This window comes from Clupea harengus, chromosome 21 (genome assembly GCF_900700415.2).
Source record: "Clupea harengus chromosome 21, Ch_v2.0.2, whole genome shotgun sequence".
Classification (NCBI taxonomy): domain Eukaryota; kingdom Metazoa; phylum Chordata; class Actinopteri; order Clupeiformes; family Clupeidae; genus Clupea; species Clupea harengus.
In genome coordinates, this window is record NC_045172.1 from 5,882,209 (window position 1) to 5,902,208 (window position 20,000).

General features: G+C 47.2%; 1 protein-coding gene across 2 annotated transcripts in view; it reads left to right on the forward strand.

The window, feature by feature from the left end:
• Positions 1–20,000, forward strand: part of grip1 (glutamate receptor interacting protein 1) — a 125,822-nt gene that overhangs the window by 48,555 nt on the left and 57,267 nt on the right. For both annotated transcript variants that reach the window (XM_031558182.2, XM_031558183.2), the window contains exons 4-10: positions 3,423–3,568; positions 5,150–5,233; positions 7,540–7,615; positions 9,795–9,940; positions 13,639–13,786; positions 14,301–14,470; positions 17,954–18,103. In XM_031558182.2, coding sequence (XP_031414042.1) covers positions 3,423–3,568; positions 5,150–5,233; positions 7,540–7,615; positions 9,795–9,940; positions 13,639–13,786; positions 14,301–14,470; positions 17,954–18,103 — 920 coding nt within the window. The remainder of the gene's footprint in view (positions 1–3,422; positions 3,569–5,149; positions 5,234–7,539; positions 7,616–9,794; positions 9,941–13,638; positions 13,787–14,300; positions 14,471–17,953; positions 18,104–20,000) is intronic.

The window sequence follows — 20,000 nt, forward strand, 5'->3', positions numbered from 1 at the left end:
CAAAGCTTTGTGATCTTTGTTTCACAATTTGCACACACTATCTGACACAAACACACACTCTTTCACACACACTTATAAACACATACACAAACACACACACACTCTCTCACACACACTCATAAACACATACACAAACACACACACACGCTCTCACACACACTCATAAACACATACAGTGCTGTGAACAAGTATTTGCCCCCTTTCCGATTTCTTCTGTTTTTGCTCATTTTTCACAGTTAAATGTTTCAGCTCACCCAACTAATTATAATATAAGACAAAGACAACGTGAGTAAACGCAAAATGTAGCTTTTAAATGATCATTTCATTTATTGAAGGTTAGGAGTTATTCAAAACCTACATTATCATGTAAAAAAGTAATTGCCCCCCTAAACCTAATAACTGGGTGTGCCACCCTTGGCAGCTGGCAATGAGTCTTTTACATCGCTGTGGAGGAATTTGGCCCACTCTTCTTGGCAGAATTGTTTTAATTCCGCCAAATTGGAGGGTTTTCAAGCATGAACTGCCCGTTTAAGGTCATGCCACAGCATCTCAATCGGATTTAAGTCAGAACCAGGCCACTCCAGAGCCTTTATTCTGTCTCTTTTGAGCCATTCGGAGGTGGACTTGCTTGTGTGCTTCGGATCATTGTCCTGCTGCATAACCCAACTGCGCTTGAGCTTTAGGTCACAAACTGATGGCCGAACATATCTTCATTCAGGATTTTCTGGTAGAGAGCAGAATTCATGGTTCCCGTCAATTATGCAGTGGTCAGCAGTGGTTTTTGCACTCTCCCATGGATGCCATTTCTGCCCAGTCTCTTTCTTATTATGGAATCGTGAACACTGACCTTAACTGAGGCAAGTGAGGCCTGCAGTTCTTTAGATGTTAGTCTGGGCTCCTGGATGATTTGTTGATGCGCTCTTGGAGGAATTTTGGTTGGCCGGCCACTCCTGGGAAGGTTCACTACTGTTCGGAATGTACTCCATTTGTAGATAATAGCTCTCACCGTGGTAGTTGGAGTCCCAGAGCCTTAGAAATGGCTGATAAATGTCAATGACTTTGTGTCTCATCTGTTCTGGAATTTCTTTGTATCGCGGCATCATGTACTGCTTTTTGAAACCTTTTAGCCTACTTCACATTGCCAGACAGGTTCTATTTAAGTGATGTTTTGATTCAACAGGGCTGGCAGTAATCATGCCTGGATGTGTCTAGTGAAATTGAACCAAATTATTAATTACATTTGGTTTATTGGTTGATTGGGGGTAATTCGTTTTTCACATAGGGCCAGGTGGGGTTGGATAGCTTTTTTCCTTCAATAAATGACATCATCATTTAAAAACGGTATTTTTTGTTTGCTCGGGTTATCTTTGTCTAATATTAAAATTAGTGTGATGATCTGAAACATTTAAGTGTGACGAATATGCAAAAATAGAAGAAATTGGGAAGGGGGCAAATACTTTTTCACAGCACTGCACACACACACACGCACGCACACACGCACGCACACACACACGCACGCACACACACACGCACACACGCACACACGCACTGATTCACACATACACACACACACACACACACACACACACACACGCACGCACACACGCACTGATTCACACATACACACACACACACACACACACACACACACACACGCACGCACACACGCACTGATTCACACATACACACACACACACACACGCACACACGCACTGATTCACACATACACACACACACACACGCACGCACACACGCACTGATTCACACATACACACACACACACACACACACACACACACACACACACACACACGGACTGATTCACACATACACACGGACTGATTCACACATTTAGCTTTTGGCATTGTTTGGAACTGGACTTGGGCTAGGAGAAATGGCTTTCCCCCTGCCCCCACCCCAGCCCTTGCAAATCTCCTGAAATCCCCCCCCCCCCTCACCGCTCTGGGCTCTACCCTCCTCCCCACATGCTGCCCACCCACCCCCTGCCCCAGGCACTTTACCAAGCTAGGAGAGGATGAAGCCCATGGTGGCCCATTCAGAATGGAAAGAGAAAAATGGCATGGCACAGCTATGCACCAAAATAGCACAAGAGCGATGCACCCACTTCCAAAAGAAAGAGAGAAATGTCTCCAAAGCTGCCCACAGGCTTTGGCTGGAGTCTATCAGGGTGCAGCAATTGTGTGTAAACATCCTGGAGAGAAAGAGAAAGAGAAAGAGAGAGAGAGAGAGAGAGAGAGAAAGAGAAAGAGAGTGCGTGTCTCAGATGGAGAGAGATAGGGTGAGAGTTGGCATTCTTCTCTTTTATGGTGATGGTATCAAAGCCAGCACTCATTCACCTCAACCACTCCCCCGCTTTAGATTATATTTTGCGCCTAGCTCCCTCTCTCTTTCTCTCACTCTCTATCTCTCTCTCTCTCTCTCTCTCTCTCCCATCTCTCTGTTGTGTTTGCCACCTCATTCTGTATTTGTCACTCTCTAGTCTTGCTTATTTTCTCTCCCTCTTTCTCTCTTGTCTTTCACTGAGCTGACTCAACTTCTCTCCTTAACTCAGCTTTATATTACCCTCCACTCACCCTCTCTATCGCCACTTTGCCATTCCCTCTCTTTCTTTCATTCATTCATTCATTCATTCATTTTATTTATTTCTACCTCATAGCCAGCTTTTTCTCATGACCTCTCTGTTATTATCTCTTCTCTTAAGCCTGAGACGCTCCAAACTGATATCAAAGAACTAGTGGCAATGAAGGCTGACTGTTGTATTGTCTCACGTTGCTTTGTGTCCGGGGCCAATAATTTGCACTTGAACACACCCCAAAGACTAGAGTCAATGGCTAACTAGCACATATGTTCTGCACTTGCGTGAGGGGCAATAACTCTCCATACCAGCAGGTGGCGTAGTCTGTATTTGTCATTTATAAAGGGGAAAATCGGATGACCTAGGACTGTGAATATACAAACTGTAAACCAAACAGCTTTTGCATACCATTTTCACACAACTCTCGCTCAACACAGACTGTTTAGTAATATAAACCTGTAATCGAGAACATGTCTGATAAGAAGTTGCAAATGGCACTACTGTTGTCAGCCCTTGATCTTTTGGTTGTGGAGGCGAATAATAAGGAGAAACCGTGCTAAATGGGTGGATTCATTGATACTACAGCGACACGTTCAAAGGGGTTTTCCTGAACCTGTGTTGAGAGCTGGAGATAAAAAATTTCGCTCAGCTCTTTCTTGTTTAGTTCCAGGAAGGAGTTCAAGGAGCCTATCAGCCCAATCATAATAAAGTTTTGTATTTTGCATTCTACTATCTTGTCTGGTGTATTGCAAGTACCCTTCATCAAAGACAGTGTTTTATTATCAAATGTAAAATTCTCTCTCTATCCCCCCGTTCTCCCCTGTAGGAGTGACCAGTTGAACGTGGGAGACTACATCAAGTCGGTGAACGGCATCAACCTGACCAAGTTCCGGCACGACGAGATCATCAGCCTCCTGAAGAATGTGGGGGAGCGGGTGGTGCTTGAGGTGGAATATGAGCTGCCCCCTGTCTGTGAGTACTGGAACTGCACACACTCGCTGCCATCACCCAATGCCTGTGCCACGTCACGATCATCCAAATGACCAGTCTGAATGTGACCACTTTCCCTAACAAGCCACAGGAACTTCCCTCTCGCACTGCTCTTGATGGCATATGAAGGGCTGTTATTCAGCTGAAAGGCTCAGGGTAAGAAAGTGAAAGATTATTTGCGCTAGTCGGTTGAGCCTCGGGCCAGAAGATGACCATAAACAGTAATCTGGTTTATTGAACCGGTGATGTGACGGCGTGCCCAGCTGCTTGAAAGTGAGGTTAGAGTGGACTATCTCCTAGCTTTTCAGTCCTGATCCTGGGCCTGAAGTGAGGTTAGAGTGGACTATCTCCTAGCTTTTCAGTCCTGATCCTGGGCCTGAAGTGAGGTTAGAGTGGACTATCTCCTAGCTTTTCAGTCCTGTTCCTGGTCCTGCACGGTCCACCTAATGTCTGTTCTTTCTAACGTTTCCAAGCCCCCCCAGGTCCCTTTTACTGTCGAGCCACATGTGGTTCCTTGTGTCTGCCTACAGGAATGAAGGGTTGTTATCAATATTTATGAGGTTACACAATGCATTATGCCTTACTTGCTTGGATAATTCCTGAATTGCACGTCTGGTGTTGTATTGCATAGAAAGAACATACAAACACAAACCATCCTGTTGTAGTAATGTGTATTGCATTGTGAGTAAGATGGCCTACCTATGAGAAGTAGTAATTGCTTGTATGTCTTCCATTTCTGTTGAAAAGGCTCTATGTGTTAGTCTAAAGTCAAGTATCTGCATTCTCAACAAATGAAAGTTTCAAATGAACAGCGGTCACCAAATAAGGGACTGTAAAATATTTGATTAGCTGTCTGCTTTAATTTTTAATGAGGTACTCAGGGGGTGACTCTCAAATCAGTTCAGCAGACACACTCTGGTGTTACTGAGTGGCTCTGTGTGTGTGTGTGTGTGTGTGTGTGTGTGTGTGTGTGTGTGTGTCTGTGTGTGTCTGTGTGTGTGCGCGTGTGTTTGAGTGTGCATGCTCGCGTGTGTGTGTGTGTGTGTGTGTGTTTATGAGTGTGCATGCTCGTTTGTGTGCGTGTGTGTTTATGAGTGTGAGTGTGTGTTTGTTTTTGTCTGTGAGCATGTGGGTGTGCTTGAGTGTGGGTGTGTTTGAGTGTGCATGCTCGCGTGTATATGTGTGTTTATGAGCATGCATGCTCGTGTGTGTGTGTGTGTGTGTGTGTGTGTGTTTATGAGTGTGCATGCTCGTTTGTGTGCGTGTGTGTTTATGAGTGTGAGTGTGCGTGTGTGTGTGTGTGTGTTTGTTTTTGTCTGTGTGAGCATGTTGGTGTGCTTGAGTGTGTGCGTGGGTGTGTTTGAGTGTGCATGCTCGCGTGTATATGTGTGTGTGTGTGTGTGTTTATGAGCATGCATGCTCGTTTGTGTGTGTATGTATGAGTGTGTGTGTGTGTGTGTGTGTGTGTGTGTGTGTGTGTGTGTGTGTGTGTGTGTGTGTGTGTGTGTGTGAGAGAGAGTGTGGTATGTTGTTGCTGTAACATGCTGGCTTGTCTCTCCACAGCTGTTCAGGGCTCAGGGGTGATGTTCAAAAATGTGGAGGTGACTCTACACAAGGAAGGCAACACATTTGGATTCGTCATCAGAGGTGTGTGTGTGTGTGTGTGTGTGTGTGTGTGTGTGTGTGTGTGTGTGTGTGTGTGTGTGTGTGTGCGCGCGTGTGTGCAATGTTTGGGTGTGTGAGATTTCATTAGAAATAAAAACTCATGTTTTCAATTTACAGAAACTCTGCACGAGTGCGTATGCAACAGACTAGAGCAAATGACTCCATCCTGTCTGCTGCATGTATTTACTGCACACACACACATGAGCCCAGAGGCTCTGCACACACACACACACACACACATGAGCCCAGAGGCTCTGCACACACACACACACACACACACACAAACACACACACACACACATGAGCCCAAAGGCTCTGCCAGTGGCTGCAGATGCCCAGCCACAAGACAACACACAACAGCTCTGGGGAACAGGATCTCATCACCACACAACACAACAACATAACCAGGGGCGCTCACTCTCCAGTGGAATAACACTGAGAATAATGATGTGCTAGCGTCAAGCACTTGAACAGAAGCCTGGATTCATTTATATACGAGGTTGTTACGGTAAAACGGAAACATATCTGGTCGTGATATTGCTGTAAACACAATAAGACGGATGTTAACTCATCGATAGGAATTTGAGGTGAATTTGATGAATCTGGGAGTTTAATCTTTTAATCTCCCCTTCCCCTCATCTCTTCACACATTACTATCAGGTCTTTCCCATAGGGTAACACCTGAACCATCCATCATCAGAGTGACATGAGCTGGTTATAAACACATCAGTCAGTATTCAGTGTCATATTGCAATCACACAGTGTCATATTGTAATCATATTGCAATGACCACAGACTTCCAATGGCACATGCTTCTAAGCTGTCATGGCATCAAGCATAATGGCCAAATGACACTGTTATATTACTGGCCATTAGCTATGACATGTTTACAACATCGTTATAACAGTCTTATAACATAGTGCTCAAGTAAAGTGTCACTTATGAAACATATTCAGCAAAATGTAGCTCTACAGTCTAGATGTTTTTAAGAAATCCTATTGGGGGGGTGGATGTGTTCAGACGGATGGTATGAACTCTTCCTGGCACCTGCTGTGTCTCCCCCTCTCTACTCTCTCCCGCTCTGCCTTCCTGAATAATGCATTTAATAGGCGTCCAGGGGCCCTTGGTTAAGAGTCGTCCGTGAATAGTTCCACAAAGAGGAGTGTTTTCCGGCCCATCATCAGTGTAGGCATGAGGAAGAAAGCGAATCGGGGGAAAAAATCATTTTTAACTCTGCATCGCCGGTTCTTCATTTCCATCTCTTTGACTATATTTACGCGTGGCACTCGGCCCCTCGCTGAAGCGCGGAAGAAGAAAGCGGAGTGCGTTCGGCTAAAAAGCAGCAAAGTCGTTTGAAGAGGGAAGAAAGTTAACTTCAAGGTCGCAGACCGCCCCCCCCCCCCCCCCGCCCCCCTATTTCAGTTCTACAAAACGAAGGAAGAGAAGAAAAAAAAGGATGTTCTGATGATTTCTTCTTTCATCTTAGAAAGCTCACATGCGAGTGCAGAGGAATCCAAAGACTCAAACAGTCATGGAAAACTCAGAAAACCCGCGCAATGTCGTCACATGGAATGCTGTGTTCACTTCCCTCCGTCTCTGTTTGTAGAGGAACGCAGCATCCTGCCTGTATCTGATGTAGATGTCAATACACGCATGGTCGCGACAGATACATTTCCCTTCCCGCTGTGAAGACAGGCACATCACACTTTGAAATATCAGACTCTCCCCCTGACACATTACACATGTGTTATATCAGGCGACACACTCCCGTATTGTCAGCCAAAGCACACGACATTCCAAATGTGACAGCTAGCACACTTCTCCCTAGTTGAGCGTTATTGTTATTGTCATTGTTTGTTATTCCAAGTTGTGACCAATAATATACTCTCCCACTGAGAGGTGTCACACCCTCATGACAAAGATAACAGATAAACAGCGCTTATGCTAAGGAGCTGTCAGGAACCAGATAAGACTGAGATATTGGACTCCCCTGAAGCTGCTGTGGAGCTTTAACCATATTTATGATGGCAGACATTACTAATGGATAGATATTATACCCCAGTTAGATGACATGAAATGCCACAGTCTGGTGGGAAGAACATCAGTGGATTGCAGTATGTTGAAACAGGACTGTGTGTGTGTGTGTGTGTGTGTGTGTGTGTGTGTGTGTGTGTGTGTGTGTGTGTGTAGATATGTATGTGTGTGGGTATGTATTATGTGCATAGGTGTGTGTGTTCTTATGCATTGCATTAATCTACTATAGACTAACGTCAGTGCTGTGTCTACAGGTGGTGCCCATGAGGACAGAAACAAATCCCGCCCTATTGTCATAACGACCATCAGACCAGGTGGTCCAGCAGACAGGTGAGATGGCTGAGCCCACATCAAGACATGACCAATCAAACCCTGATACGTGCATACTTGAGCAGCACAACCGCAATTACTCAGAGGAACAGGAACACTGACATGAACAATAGAACACATAATCCACTCAAGAACAAGAGATACTTGAACAGGAGTTCTGCTGCACATGCAAAAGACACACACACACACACACACACACACACACACACACTCACACGCACACTCACACATACACACGCACACTCTCATACATACACACGCACACTCTCATTCATACACATTCACACGCACACACACACACAGACACACAGACATTCATTTTTTTCTAAAATTTTGATAAATTGGCCTGCTCACAACCCCTCTGCCCTCACCACCCCTGCCCCCGCCCTCCACCCCTTCCCTTTCAAAGCTGAATAAATTACCCGTGTTACTGAACTTTACTGCTGGGTGGAGGAGCCGCTGGATGGACGCTGGTGATTTCTCTGCGGCCGTATATATTTCCCGTTTCTCAAGCTCCTTAATATTCCCGTCACACTTCTACTCCCTCTGCCCCTCTCCTCTCCTCTCCTCTTTCTATCCTACCTCCTCCTTTTCCCCTCAATCCTCCATCAATATTCATCCACCTCTATGCTAATCTCACTCCTGCCGCAAGAATATTCCAGTCCCGCCCCAATATCCAACATGCACACACACACACACACACACACACACACACACACACACACACACACACACACGCTCTCTTCGCTTTATCAGACCTGGATCTGACAGTGTGTGTGTGTGTGTGTGTGTGTGTGTGTGTGTGTGTGTGTGTGTGTGTTGCTATATCCTGCAGCAGCCGGACCGTGTCAGTGCCGGCCTGTAGAGTTAACTGAGTGAGAAACGACCCAGGTGTCCCAGCGTACACACAGCCAGCCCTGGGGGAGTGATGGAGGGAGGGGCGGGGGGAGGGGAGTGGAGGTTGCAGCGTCTTATTGTCCAGAACAAGGCATCAATTTGGGCCAGAGTTACTGAAGGGGGCTGTTGTGTGGGGAGGAGGCGGTGTCGCTGCTCACTGGACGGCAGGCGGTGGAGGTGATGGAGGTGTGTGTCCATTAGGGAGCATTTCAGGGATGGCGGGTGGATTACGATAAAATCATACTAAGCTGGTAAGCACCCCTCGGGGAGTTCGAAACACCCTGGCAAAGATTTGGTTCAGGAAAAGCGCCTGAGAGATGAGCCTGGAAAATATGGCTCCCCCTACGCATTAGATCACGCGCTTGTCCACCCGAAGCGTTCCCGAGGGGGACTTCTCTCTTTCTCTCTCTCTCTCTCTGTCTCTCTCTCTCTCTCTCTCTCTCTTTCTCTCTCTCTCTCTCTCTGTCTCTGTCATACTCCGGAAGATTCCGGAGGTTTATCCATGGCACCCGTAACCCGACTGCAGATTCTGAGCTCTAGCTCCAGCAAACCACTGATCGCCACCTAATGACTTATTAGGCTTCATCACCGAAACAATGATCTAACATGCTCCTCTGTTCCACTGGAATTCCATTCACTTCCATTCGAGCCGTAGTGTTAGCTAGCGCCCAGCCCAGACAGACAGACAGACGGACGGATGGACAGACAGACGCACGCGAGGATTATAGAGTGCTTCTGAGCCTCTCCCTCTTTCCTTTATTGTGCTCTTGAACTCAGCAGACCTCAGCTTGTTTGTGCCTTTGTTGGTGTTGTGTTTATTGTTCATTGTTTTGGAGGCTGGCGTATGAAAACATTTTGTCCTGGAGGCCTTGTGTGTTTTTGTCTCCACCCATCTGTCGCTTGGTCTCTGTTCTTCCTCTCTCTTTGCCCCGTCCCCTTTGTTGGACTCTTTTGGTTTTGTTTTTTGTCCTCGTTCTCTGTTCTTTCTCACTGTCTTTTTTATATTCTATTCTTTCCTTTCTTCTCTCTCTTTTGTCTATTATTTCTTCATTTTCCTTAATGAACTTAACAACTATTTCTTTTTTGTCTCCCCTCCTCATTCGTTTCTCCCTCTCTCCTCTCCCCTCTTTCTCTCTCTCTCTCTTTCTCCCTCCCATTTCTCTCTCTCTCTCTCCCTCTCTCCCCTCTCCCACTTTCTCTCTCTTTCTCTCTCTCCCCTCTCTCCCTCTCCCCCCACTCTCTCTCCCTATCTAATATCTCTCTATCCCTCTCTCTCTCTCAGGGAAGGTACCGTTAAGCCTGGGGACCGGCTGCTGAGCATCGACGGGATCCGTCTCCACGGCACCTCTCACGCAGAGGCCATGAGCATCCTCAAGCAGTGCGGCCAGGAAGCCACGCTACTCATCGAGTATGACGTGTCAATCATGGGTGAGTGGGGCCCACCGGCCAATCAGATTCACCTTCTGCCCCTTTGATCCGGTGCGAGGACTCAATCAGCCAGTCAGTGTCCGTACATCCAGTTTCATCAGTAGTTAGGTTAGTTAGTAGTTAGTTAATATCAGGGTAATGCAGTGTGCTGCCATGCAAACTAATGTGTCCTTTGAGGCAAAGACCAAATAGATACACAATAACTGTTGTCACTGGACACAGACCAGATCCTGTGATGTGCCAGTATGTGCCAGTATGTGCCAGTCTGTGCCAGTCTGTGCCAGTCCTAATTAGTTGCTACCTGGGAAGAACACACAGGCGAGTAAATCAGGCATGTGTCCCTCATCATAACATCATGACCTAGAATCTGGCCATTTTGCTTTCGTGCGGTGAATCATGATGGTAATACAGGCCCTGATATTAGTCTCAAAGGAAAGTCAAACGTGTGCGACTTAGCATTCTAAGTGCAATAACTTAGCATTTTAAGTGCCATAACTGCAGAAAAAAAATCAAGGAGTTGACTTTTAGAGCACCAAAGAGGGAATAGCACTCTTTGGTCTTTTAAAAGCTCGGCCCCGGTGCCTTTAGAAGAGCTATAGAGCCTCAGAAAGGGGAAGGATTGATTGGTCTGACAAGAGTCGTCACCTGGCATTTCAGACCAGCTGGCTAAAATGTCTCATTCAATACAGCTCTCCAGGTAGCCATTGAGTTTAAAGACACAAAGAGAGCACAGAAAGAAGAGAGAGAGAGCGAGGGAAAGCAGGAATGATTGCTATGAAAAGAATGAGAGAATATGAATGAGTTAAAAACAAATTGTGCTTGCTCTTAAGGGGCTTTCAGGCCCTGGGCTCTGTAAAGCACCTGAAGACAATGTTATTGTCTTGGCGCTATATCCATAAAATTTAATTGAATAAAATAAATACATTGAATTGAAAAAGAACAACACTCAACAGAGAGTCAATCCTGTTTATTATAAGTTGTTCTTTCTAATTAGATTATTATTCCTGAAATGTCTTTTTAATTGCGTCAGTCTGTCTGTCTGTCTGTGTGAGGGTGGTGTGAGGGGTACTGCGGGGATCTCTCCAATCAGAGCTGGACTGCAGGGGCCCCCATCACTGAGGGCTACAGGAGAAGGCTTTAATGATTAAGCCATTAGGGAAAATGGACATTTTATTTTGCAGTCCTGGTTGAGGGTCGATGCTGCTCGTTTTCATATAAAATTTCTGAATGTCAGAGAGAGAGAGGCCTGATTGAGCCGTAGCATGCAAAGTAAACTCTAGCAGGCATTTGCTGATAGTGTGCGTGTGCGTGTGTGTGTGTGTGTGTGTGTGTGTGTGTGCGTGTGCATTTGTGTGTGTGCGTGTGCATGAGGCTTTTGTATGTGTGTATTGCTCTGTAGAGGGGTGTGTGTATGAGTTTGTGTGTGTGCACACCTATGTGGGTCTCTGTATGTGTGTATTTCTGTGTAAAGACATCTGTGTATAAGTTTGTGTCAGTACAAGGACACAATGTGTGTTGTGATGAGACGAGAGAACACACCAGAAAATGAAAAGAAGATTTACAGATTGATAGAATGGAACAGGGGCGAGATCTTTGAAGCCTTTGCTGGGCTGTGATCCGGAAGTAATTACTTTGTTCCCTGCTGAGGGCAGAACACACACACACACACACACACACACTCACACATATATACACACACACACACACACACACACACACACACACACACACACTCACACTCACACTCACACACACTCACACACACAGTGTTTGTGTCTCTGCGCCATCATCACAGGGGAATTTCTCAAAGTTGCATTCTGCCAGAGAGAAGCAGAGGAGGCAAAAAAAAAACATCAATGATTTTTCTTTCAAGATACAAAAAGGCAACACTCTCTGTACTCCATTTATTTCAATTGAATCCCAGTCCTTTTAACAGAAGGTCTGAGATAAACACCAAATACACCGCAAATCAAATTAGCCAGTGTGGACAGCTCACTTGATGCTAAGAACAGAACGCATAGAGATGTCTGCAGATGAAATCAAACTCTATTGGGCTGATTTGGTCTTAATGGTCCCTGGAAGATCTTATTACAATAATCTTTGCTTGCATAAGTGGTGCAATTGAGGGGAAATGGGTCGGCAGGAAGGAGAACTGCGGTAGCAGGGGGAACAGGGGACGAGGTAGCCTCGGCTTTCTGACGCGTCTTTCGTTCTTTCTTTCTTTTTTTCTCTCCTTTTCTCTTTTTAACTTTCTTTCTCATCAGATATTCGATCATTACGCTCTCCCTCCAGCGATCACTGTGCTTTTCTTTTCTTTTCTTTTTTCTTTTTCGTACTCCCACCTCCTCATGCTCTCCCTCCCCTGTTTATGTTCCTCCCTCTTTCTAAGCCTTGTTGTTTTTATTATGTCTTTATTCTCAAGTCAAGTCAGGCTCCGAAATAAAAGCACATCCACATCGAAGAACATCATCTAAACTTAGAGAGGGACTTAGAGAGGATGAAGAGGAGGGAGGGAGGGAGAGGGAGAGAGAGGGATGAAGGGAGAGAGAGGAGGACTGGGGTTAGGGATGAAGGGAGGTGGAAAGGAAAGGTTGGACAGGGAGAGGAAAGGGCGAGTGTTAGATGAAATCTCTCACTCTTCCCATGATGCCGTTCTACCCCCTCCTGTCACTCTCTGCCTGCTCATTCCACTGTGATGCCTCATAGTTGTGTGTGTGTGTGTGTGTGTGTGTGTGTGTGTGTGAAAACACACCGGCAACACACTCTTAACTCTCAGATGAACAACCCATGCTGATTCTGCAAGAGGCGTGGAAGCCCTGTGGCCTAATTGCAGGCAGTCGCATTCGATCTGATTCGATTTCCATTGCTGGGCTGTGAAACTGCCTCTGCCGCTGCCTCCGCTGCTGCTGCTGCTGCTTGGAGAGCGGCGACTTCCTCCTCACGCAGCATATGTCTGCCATGCCTGGGAGCGGGGATCTCATCAATGCTCAGCAGCACAGGGATTTCTCTCCAAAACGCCCCCTCTCTCTGGCTCGCTCAGCGCCAGCCAGCTCTGTGTGTGTGTGTGTGTGTGTGTGTGTGTGTGTGTGTGTGTGTTTGTATTTCTGTGTTTCTGTGTGTCTGTGGGTGGATGTGTGTTTCTGTGTATGTGTGTGTGTTTCTGTGTTTGGGGGCTGTGTGTGTGTGTGTGTGTGTGTGTCTGACTGTTTGGTTGGGTCGTCAGCCCATTTTTCCTTGTAATACGTTCTCTGAGTACAGAAAGATGGTGCTGTTCTTCATAGCACGTGTACTGCCCTGTAACACACACACACTCCCCCACCCCCCAAAAGACATATGGAGTAATAAGGCTTTTAGTGCTGCCTCTAACATAGCAATGCAAAGCAATTACCTCCAGTAGGCCAGTTCCATGGCCCGGGAGGTCACTCTTTTCACCCTAATGTGTGCTTTAATGTGTAGGTGGGTGTGTGTGTGGGTGTGTGTGTGTGTGGGTGGGTGTGTGTGTGTGTGTGTGGGAAGATCTCTGCAGAGATGTAATTCCATCCTCTGCCTCTTTGTCACATCTGTGTGTAATGTTTGTCCTTCTCTGTTTTTCTCTGTTTACCTCACACACACACACACACACACACACACACACACATGCACACACATACACTTACTCTCTCACACACACACACACACACACACACACACACACACAGAGTCTGTGGCCTTGGCAACGGGCCCACTCCTGGTGGAGGTAGCGAAGACAATGGGCTCCAGTCTGGGCGTGGCCCTGTCCACCTCCATGTACTGCAACAAGCAGGTCATCATCATCGACAAGGTCAAGCCCGCCAGCATCGCCGACAGGTAACACCACCCGCCTCACTCCTCACCTGCTCGTCCAATCAGAGGCCACTAGGTTCAGAGGGTGGTGGTGGAGGGGAGGCGAGAGGGGGGGGGGGGGGGGCGGACAATAAAGTGCCACCTCCAGAAAGGCAACGAAGCAGCAAGCGTGACTTGGAGTGAGGGGGGAAAAAGCTGAAAGTTCAGCATGATCAGTGTGAGGCACTAATTATAGAAAGCCAATAAGTCATGTTAATGAAGGCGACGAGGGGAGGGGTGAAACAGCTGGAGGGAGCTGGGTTTAGAGATAGACACACTGCTCATAGGCAGCCATGGGCCTGGGATGGATTTAGAGATAGACCTACACACACACACACACATTCACACACACACACACGCACACACACACTATATGAGTTTCTTACATAAACCTGTGTACCTGTGTATAGGCCATTTATTAGTCAGACAATTTACATCAGAAGTGTGACATGAGTGGAAGTGACAGGAAGTGACATCAGTGGTGTTCTGTTGTGCTCAGGTGCGGGGCGTTGCACGCAGGTGACCATATCCTGTCAGTGGACGGGACCAGCATGGAGTACTGCACTCTGGCCGAGGCCACCCAGCTACTGGCCAGCGCCTGTGAACATGTCAAGATGGAGATCCTACCCCACCACCAGACCAGACTGGCCCTCAAGGGCCCGGAGCATGGTACTTACACACATCACACACACACACACACACACACACACACACACACACACACACACACAGTCAAGATGGAGATCCTCCCCCACCAGCAGACCAGACTGGCCCTTAAGGGCCCACAGCATGGTACATCCATCCATGACACACAGAGGTTTTTATGAAACAAGATAACACACACTACAATTCTGAACTCCGATTAAGACTCACACACACACATACACACACACACACTAATTCTGAGATAGCAGTGAAGAACACAGGAGCACTCAGAGATAACTGAACAGGAACAAAGGATCATGGGTGTCGCGCCACTATCTTACTCCCCCTGACATGTCCAGAGAACCGAAAACATATCCCAGAACCCCCTCTGAAAGAGGACACCTCTTTATCAGTCTCTGCGACTGTCACGCCTGGTCGCCGAGCAAGAGTTTGTATCCCTGTGTCTCCGTGTCGCCACGTCAATGGACCATCCGTTGTCATGGCAAAGTTCACCACAACGCCGCCGGCCTACCTCCTGTGGGATTCCGGAGATTTCTCTGGCATCTAACGCTTCCCCGACGCGTCTTATCAGCTAAGGGGAGAAATGAGCGATCGACACGCTGCTCGGGATTATCCTCTGCCAGCGGAAGCGCCTGATAAAACTGAATTTATATCGCCGCCACGGCAACCAGAGCAATTCAGAGCTGCAGATAATAGGACTGTGTGTGTGTGTGTGTGTGTGTGTGTGTGAGAGTGTGTCTGTGTGTGTCTGTGTGTGTGGGGTGACAGCAGGTCAGGGAGGTATGCAAAAGCACCTTCTCTGTAGTGAATGCATTTGGTTTTGTACCAGTCAGATTCAGGATTATTATGTTTTAAGATATGAGAGATAACTGTACCTCAGAAAGGCAATCAGAGTCCACAGGAATGTGAGCAGAAAGGCTTCTATCTGTGAGTGGGTGACCTCAATTAGTCAGGTTGCTGTAGTAGAGTGTGTGTGTGTGTGTGTGTGTGTGTGTGTGTGTGTGTGTGTGTGTGTGTGTGTGTGTGTCTCCTCTTCAGATACTCTGTGAAATATTGGCACATAATAAAGTGCTCTGTCATTATCCCATTCTGGAGAGTAAATTCTGGAGAGCGTGTTCTCGCGTCGAGGCAGATGTACGTATGTTAGAGAGCGGCAGCACAAACAGCGACTCAGCACGCTGGGCCTTTTCATTTCCGTTAAATCTGCGGCTGATCGCGTAATCAATGCGTGTCACCCGCCATCTCATCATAATTTGCGGCGCCCTCACTGAACTGTATCATTCAGTCGCGGGCACAATTATATGGAATCACAGAACCGCTGACCGACATTAAAAGGAATCAGAAGTTTAGCTATTAGGAAATTGATAGTCATGCTAATAAGGTGTTATCAAACAGAGAGATAATACAGGGCGGTAATTCTACATCACTCCAAAAAATTACCCCATACTCTGAAGCGATAGTGTAGCAGGCTTGTGAACGTGGAGAAGTGTAAAGGCAATAGAAAGACCTAAATAGACACACTAAGGTAAAGGTTGCCTTTAACATGGCACAAATAAGTAAAACTGGTGCTCAGAATACTGATTCCATTATTTCTGTGAGTTTCCCCTATTCACACATCTAACGCTCATACTGGATAACACCTGCTTTTAAAAGGCGGAACATTTTCACTGCAGACGTGCGCGGTCCCCGGCAGTTTTCATATACACAACGGAATACGGAATCAGCCTCCTTGTGCTTTTCATCCCGTTATTTTGCTCCCAAACTCCCACTGTTCCCACGACCCTACCATGAAGGCACAAGCCAGATGAGCACGACTCGTCAGTCTGCGCTCTTTCAGCAGGCAGGATGCAGTCTGTTCATACCCACTACGCCATGCCATGCTTTAGTCCACATGCACTGATTTAACACATTCTCAATTGAGCGGATGAGAGGGTAGTCGCATCACACACACACACGTGCACGCACAAACACACACACACACACACACACACACACACACACACACAAGAATGTGTACGTGGATAAATTAAGTGGTAATATGAGAATCTGGTTTCTGAGCAGGAGCCAGTGCGGTGACCACAATAGGTGTGTGTGTGTGTGTGTGTGTGTGTGTGTGTGTGTGATGAAGCCTCACTCTCTCCTCCAGCTAGAGGAAATGCTCTCTTCTTTGAGTCTCTTCACAAACATACTTTAATCTCCTCGAGGACACTGACACACAGAACCCAAAGATTCTCTCCTCTCTCATGCGCTTTCCCTCGTTCACCCTCTCCTTCTCTCTTCTTCTCTTCCTCCGTTCTTCTTTTCCTCATTTCTCCTTTCGACTGCTCTCCTGATCACCGCTTCTCTGATGTTCTCCTCTTGTCTTCTTTTCTCTTCTCTCTTCTCCTCCTTTCCTTCCCTCTCCTCCTCTCCTGTCCTCCTCTGACCGCTGTGTCTTCATCATCTCTCCTGTTCTTTCCTTTTTTCCTTCTTTTCTTCCCTTTCCCTCTCTCTTTCCCTCTCTCTTTCCTTCTTCTCTTTGCCTTTTCGTCTGCTGCTCTACGGCTATCGTTCATGCTGAGCACTCAATAGTGGTGCCGGCACAAAGGCGTGTCTAAATATATCCAGCAGCAATATCTGAGGGAAGAGTGGAGCTGAGAGCGCACACACACACACACACACACACACACACACACACACACACACACACACACACACACACTGACATGACACACTCCATTGAACTCATACACACAGCACCCTCTCTTTCTCTCTTTCTACCTCTCTTTCTACCTCTCTTTCTCTCTCTCTCAAAACACACACACACACACACACACACACACATACTGACATGACACACTCCATATAACTCATACACACAGCACCCTCTCTTTCTCTCTCTCTACCTCTCTTTCTCACACACACACATATACACACAAACACAGGTGAGTCATGTTGCATCCTCGCCCTACCTGAAGAGAAAAGTGACATGCTATTACCTGCAGCACGCACTTTCTCCACTGAAACCCAGTGTGTGTGTGTGTGTGTGTGTGTGTGTGTGTGTGTGTGTGTGTGTGTGTGTGTGTGTGTGTGTGTGTGTGTGTGTGAGAGAGAGAGAGAGAGAGACACACATAGACAATCAATTTGTCTAACCCTGTTGTTGTTGTTGCCCAGAGGACCAGTGTTATTGTTTCAACCGCCGAGAGCCCAGGAGAAGTGTCCCAGCATGCACAGGGACTCTCCTGTCCTCAGATCCTGGTTTTAGGAGTTAGGGGTAGAGCTGTGTGTCTATGTCCATGATTGTGTTGGTGTGTGTGCATGTCTGTGTGAAGGAAATTGGTTGAGTGGGTGTGAGTGCACACATGTACGTGTGTGCATGCCTTTGTGTGTGTGTGTGTGTGTGTGTGTACACCACCCAGCTCCTCACCCTGCCTCTGTGTTCCCCTCTCCCCCCCTCCTCCCTCTCTCCTCCCCCTCTCTCCTGCCCTGTCCTCTCCTCCGGGGCAGTTAAGGTCCAGCGGAGCACGCGGACGCTTCCGTGGGAGTCCAGCGCCAACAACAACAGCAACTTCCTCCCCTACCAGCACTATAACACCTACCACCCCGACCAGTCCCGGAGCAGTGCCAAGCAGCAGAAATCTTCTCCCAACAACCCCCGTAAATGCTCCTCTTCCTCGACTCTCCTCCGTCAACTACTCCCTCTTTCTCCTCAGTCCTCTCCATCCTCTCCTCTCCTCTCCTCTCCTCTCCTCTCGCATTCTTTTCTCCTGCTCTTCTTTTCCCGCTCCATCTTACTCCTTACTCTTCTCTTCTCCTCTTTTTTCTCCTCTCTTCCATCTTTCTCCCCTCTTCTCCGGCTGCTCTCACATGGGGTTTCTTCTCCCTCCACCTGCTCCCCTCCTCTTCTCTTCTCTTCTCTTCTCTCTTCTTTCCTTCCTTGTACTCTCTTCTCCTCTGTCATCCTCTCCCCTTTTTCCCTTCTTCTTCTGCTGTCGCATCACAACCCTTGTCCTCTCTCATTCATCCCAACTCTGCGTCTGCCTTGTTCTCTTCATCATCCTCCTCTTCCTCTCCCCATCTTCATACTCCCCTCCTCTTCCCCCTCCCCAATCTTCTCACATCATCTCCTCCTTTCATCCTCCTCTTTCTCTCTCTTCCTGGTTCATCATCATCATGGTGTGTAGTGTGTGGGCTTGCCTTTCTGCTTTTACCCTTTCTGGCTCTTTTTCTCTCATTCTCTCTCTCTCTCTCTCTCTCTCTGTCTCTCTCTCTCACTCACTCTTCCTCTCTTTGTCTTTCTCTCTGTCTCTATCTCTCCCTGTGTCTTCTCTCTCTTTCTGTGTCTTTCTCTCTCTCTCAGAGCAGAAAAATAGAGCAGAACTAAAGTTGGCCTTGGCTCTGGCTTTGTCCCTGAAACACACAGATTACCCACAGCTGCCTCAGAATCTCAAATTAGTTATTCATTTATTTATTTATTTGTTTGTTCATCTATTTATGTTTGTGAGTTTGTGTGTTTTTGTATTCAAGCCATTGATATCATTATGCGACGGCGGTGGGCATAGCAGAGCAAGCACATCTCTCTCAATCTCTCTCTCTCTCTCTCTCTCTCTCTGCCACTCTGCCTCTCTGCCTCTCCCAGGGCGAACGTGCAGGGAAGCGAAGCAGAGAGCCAGGCGGGAATTTTCTTTTTAAAGAAACGGACAGGCGTCCTCATCATCTCCTCGCCAAAGCCGCTGCTCGCTCCCCCATAACTGATCGTATTTGCCGAACCACGCTCCGCTTCGCGAAGCCCATTCACAGGGGAGAGGGGGGAGGGGGAGGAGGGGACTGAGACAGGGCGTTAGCGGTTAGCGCAGAAAATGGTAACACGGCAAATGGCCTCTATGACACCTGCACATCCACAGCACCTGATAAAAAGGTGTCTGTCAGCCACAAGGTTTTTTTTTAACCCTGCTAATGACAGTCTTTTTCACATGTGAGAGGGGGGGGGATTTGTCACCAGAAGAGAGAAGTGAAATCTTTGCAAGTCATGTGTTGTGCATGACAGGATTATAGAGACACACACACCCAGTAGAGAGATGCTCACTGACACCCAGACTTCTCAGCCAGGCCCTGTTTCTAAACAAAAAACCTAAATCAGCAATCATGCCTCATCCTTGGAAAAGTTCCAGATGCTGTTCTCCTAAAAGATCTTGAATGGAACACCATGCACTGTTCTCCTAAAAGATATTGAATAGAACATCACGTGCTGTTCTCCTAATAGATCTTGAATAGAACACCGCGTGCTGTTCTCCTAATAGATCTTGAATAGAAACCCGCGTGCCGTTCTCCTAAGAGATCTTGAATAGAACACCACGGGCTGTTCTCCTAAAAGATGTTGAATAGAACATCACCCGCTGTTCTCCTAAAAGATCCCTCTCTGACAGTGTCCTTTCCCCTCTAAATCCACAGGGTTTGCCATTGCTCTCCCTGCTTCAGAACTAGTCTGCTCAGTGTCGTTATAGGTCACGTGTGTAGGCCTGGCTCTGAAGTACACAGTGAGTCGATTCCGGCC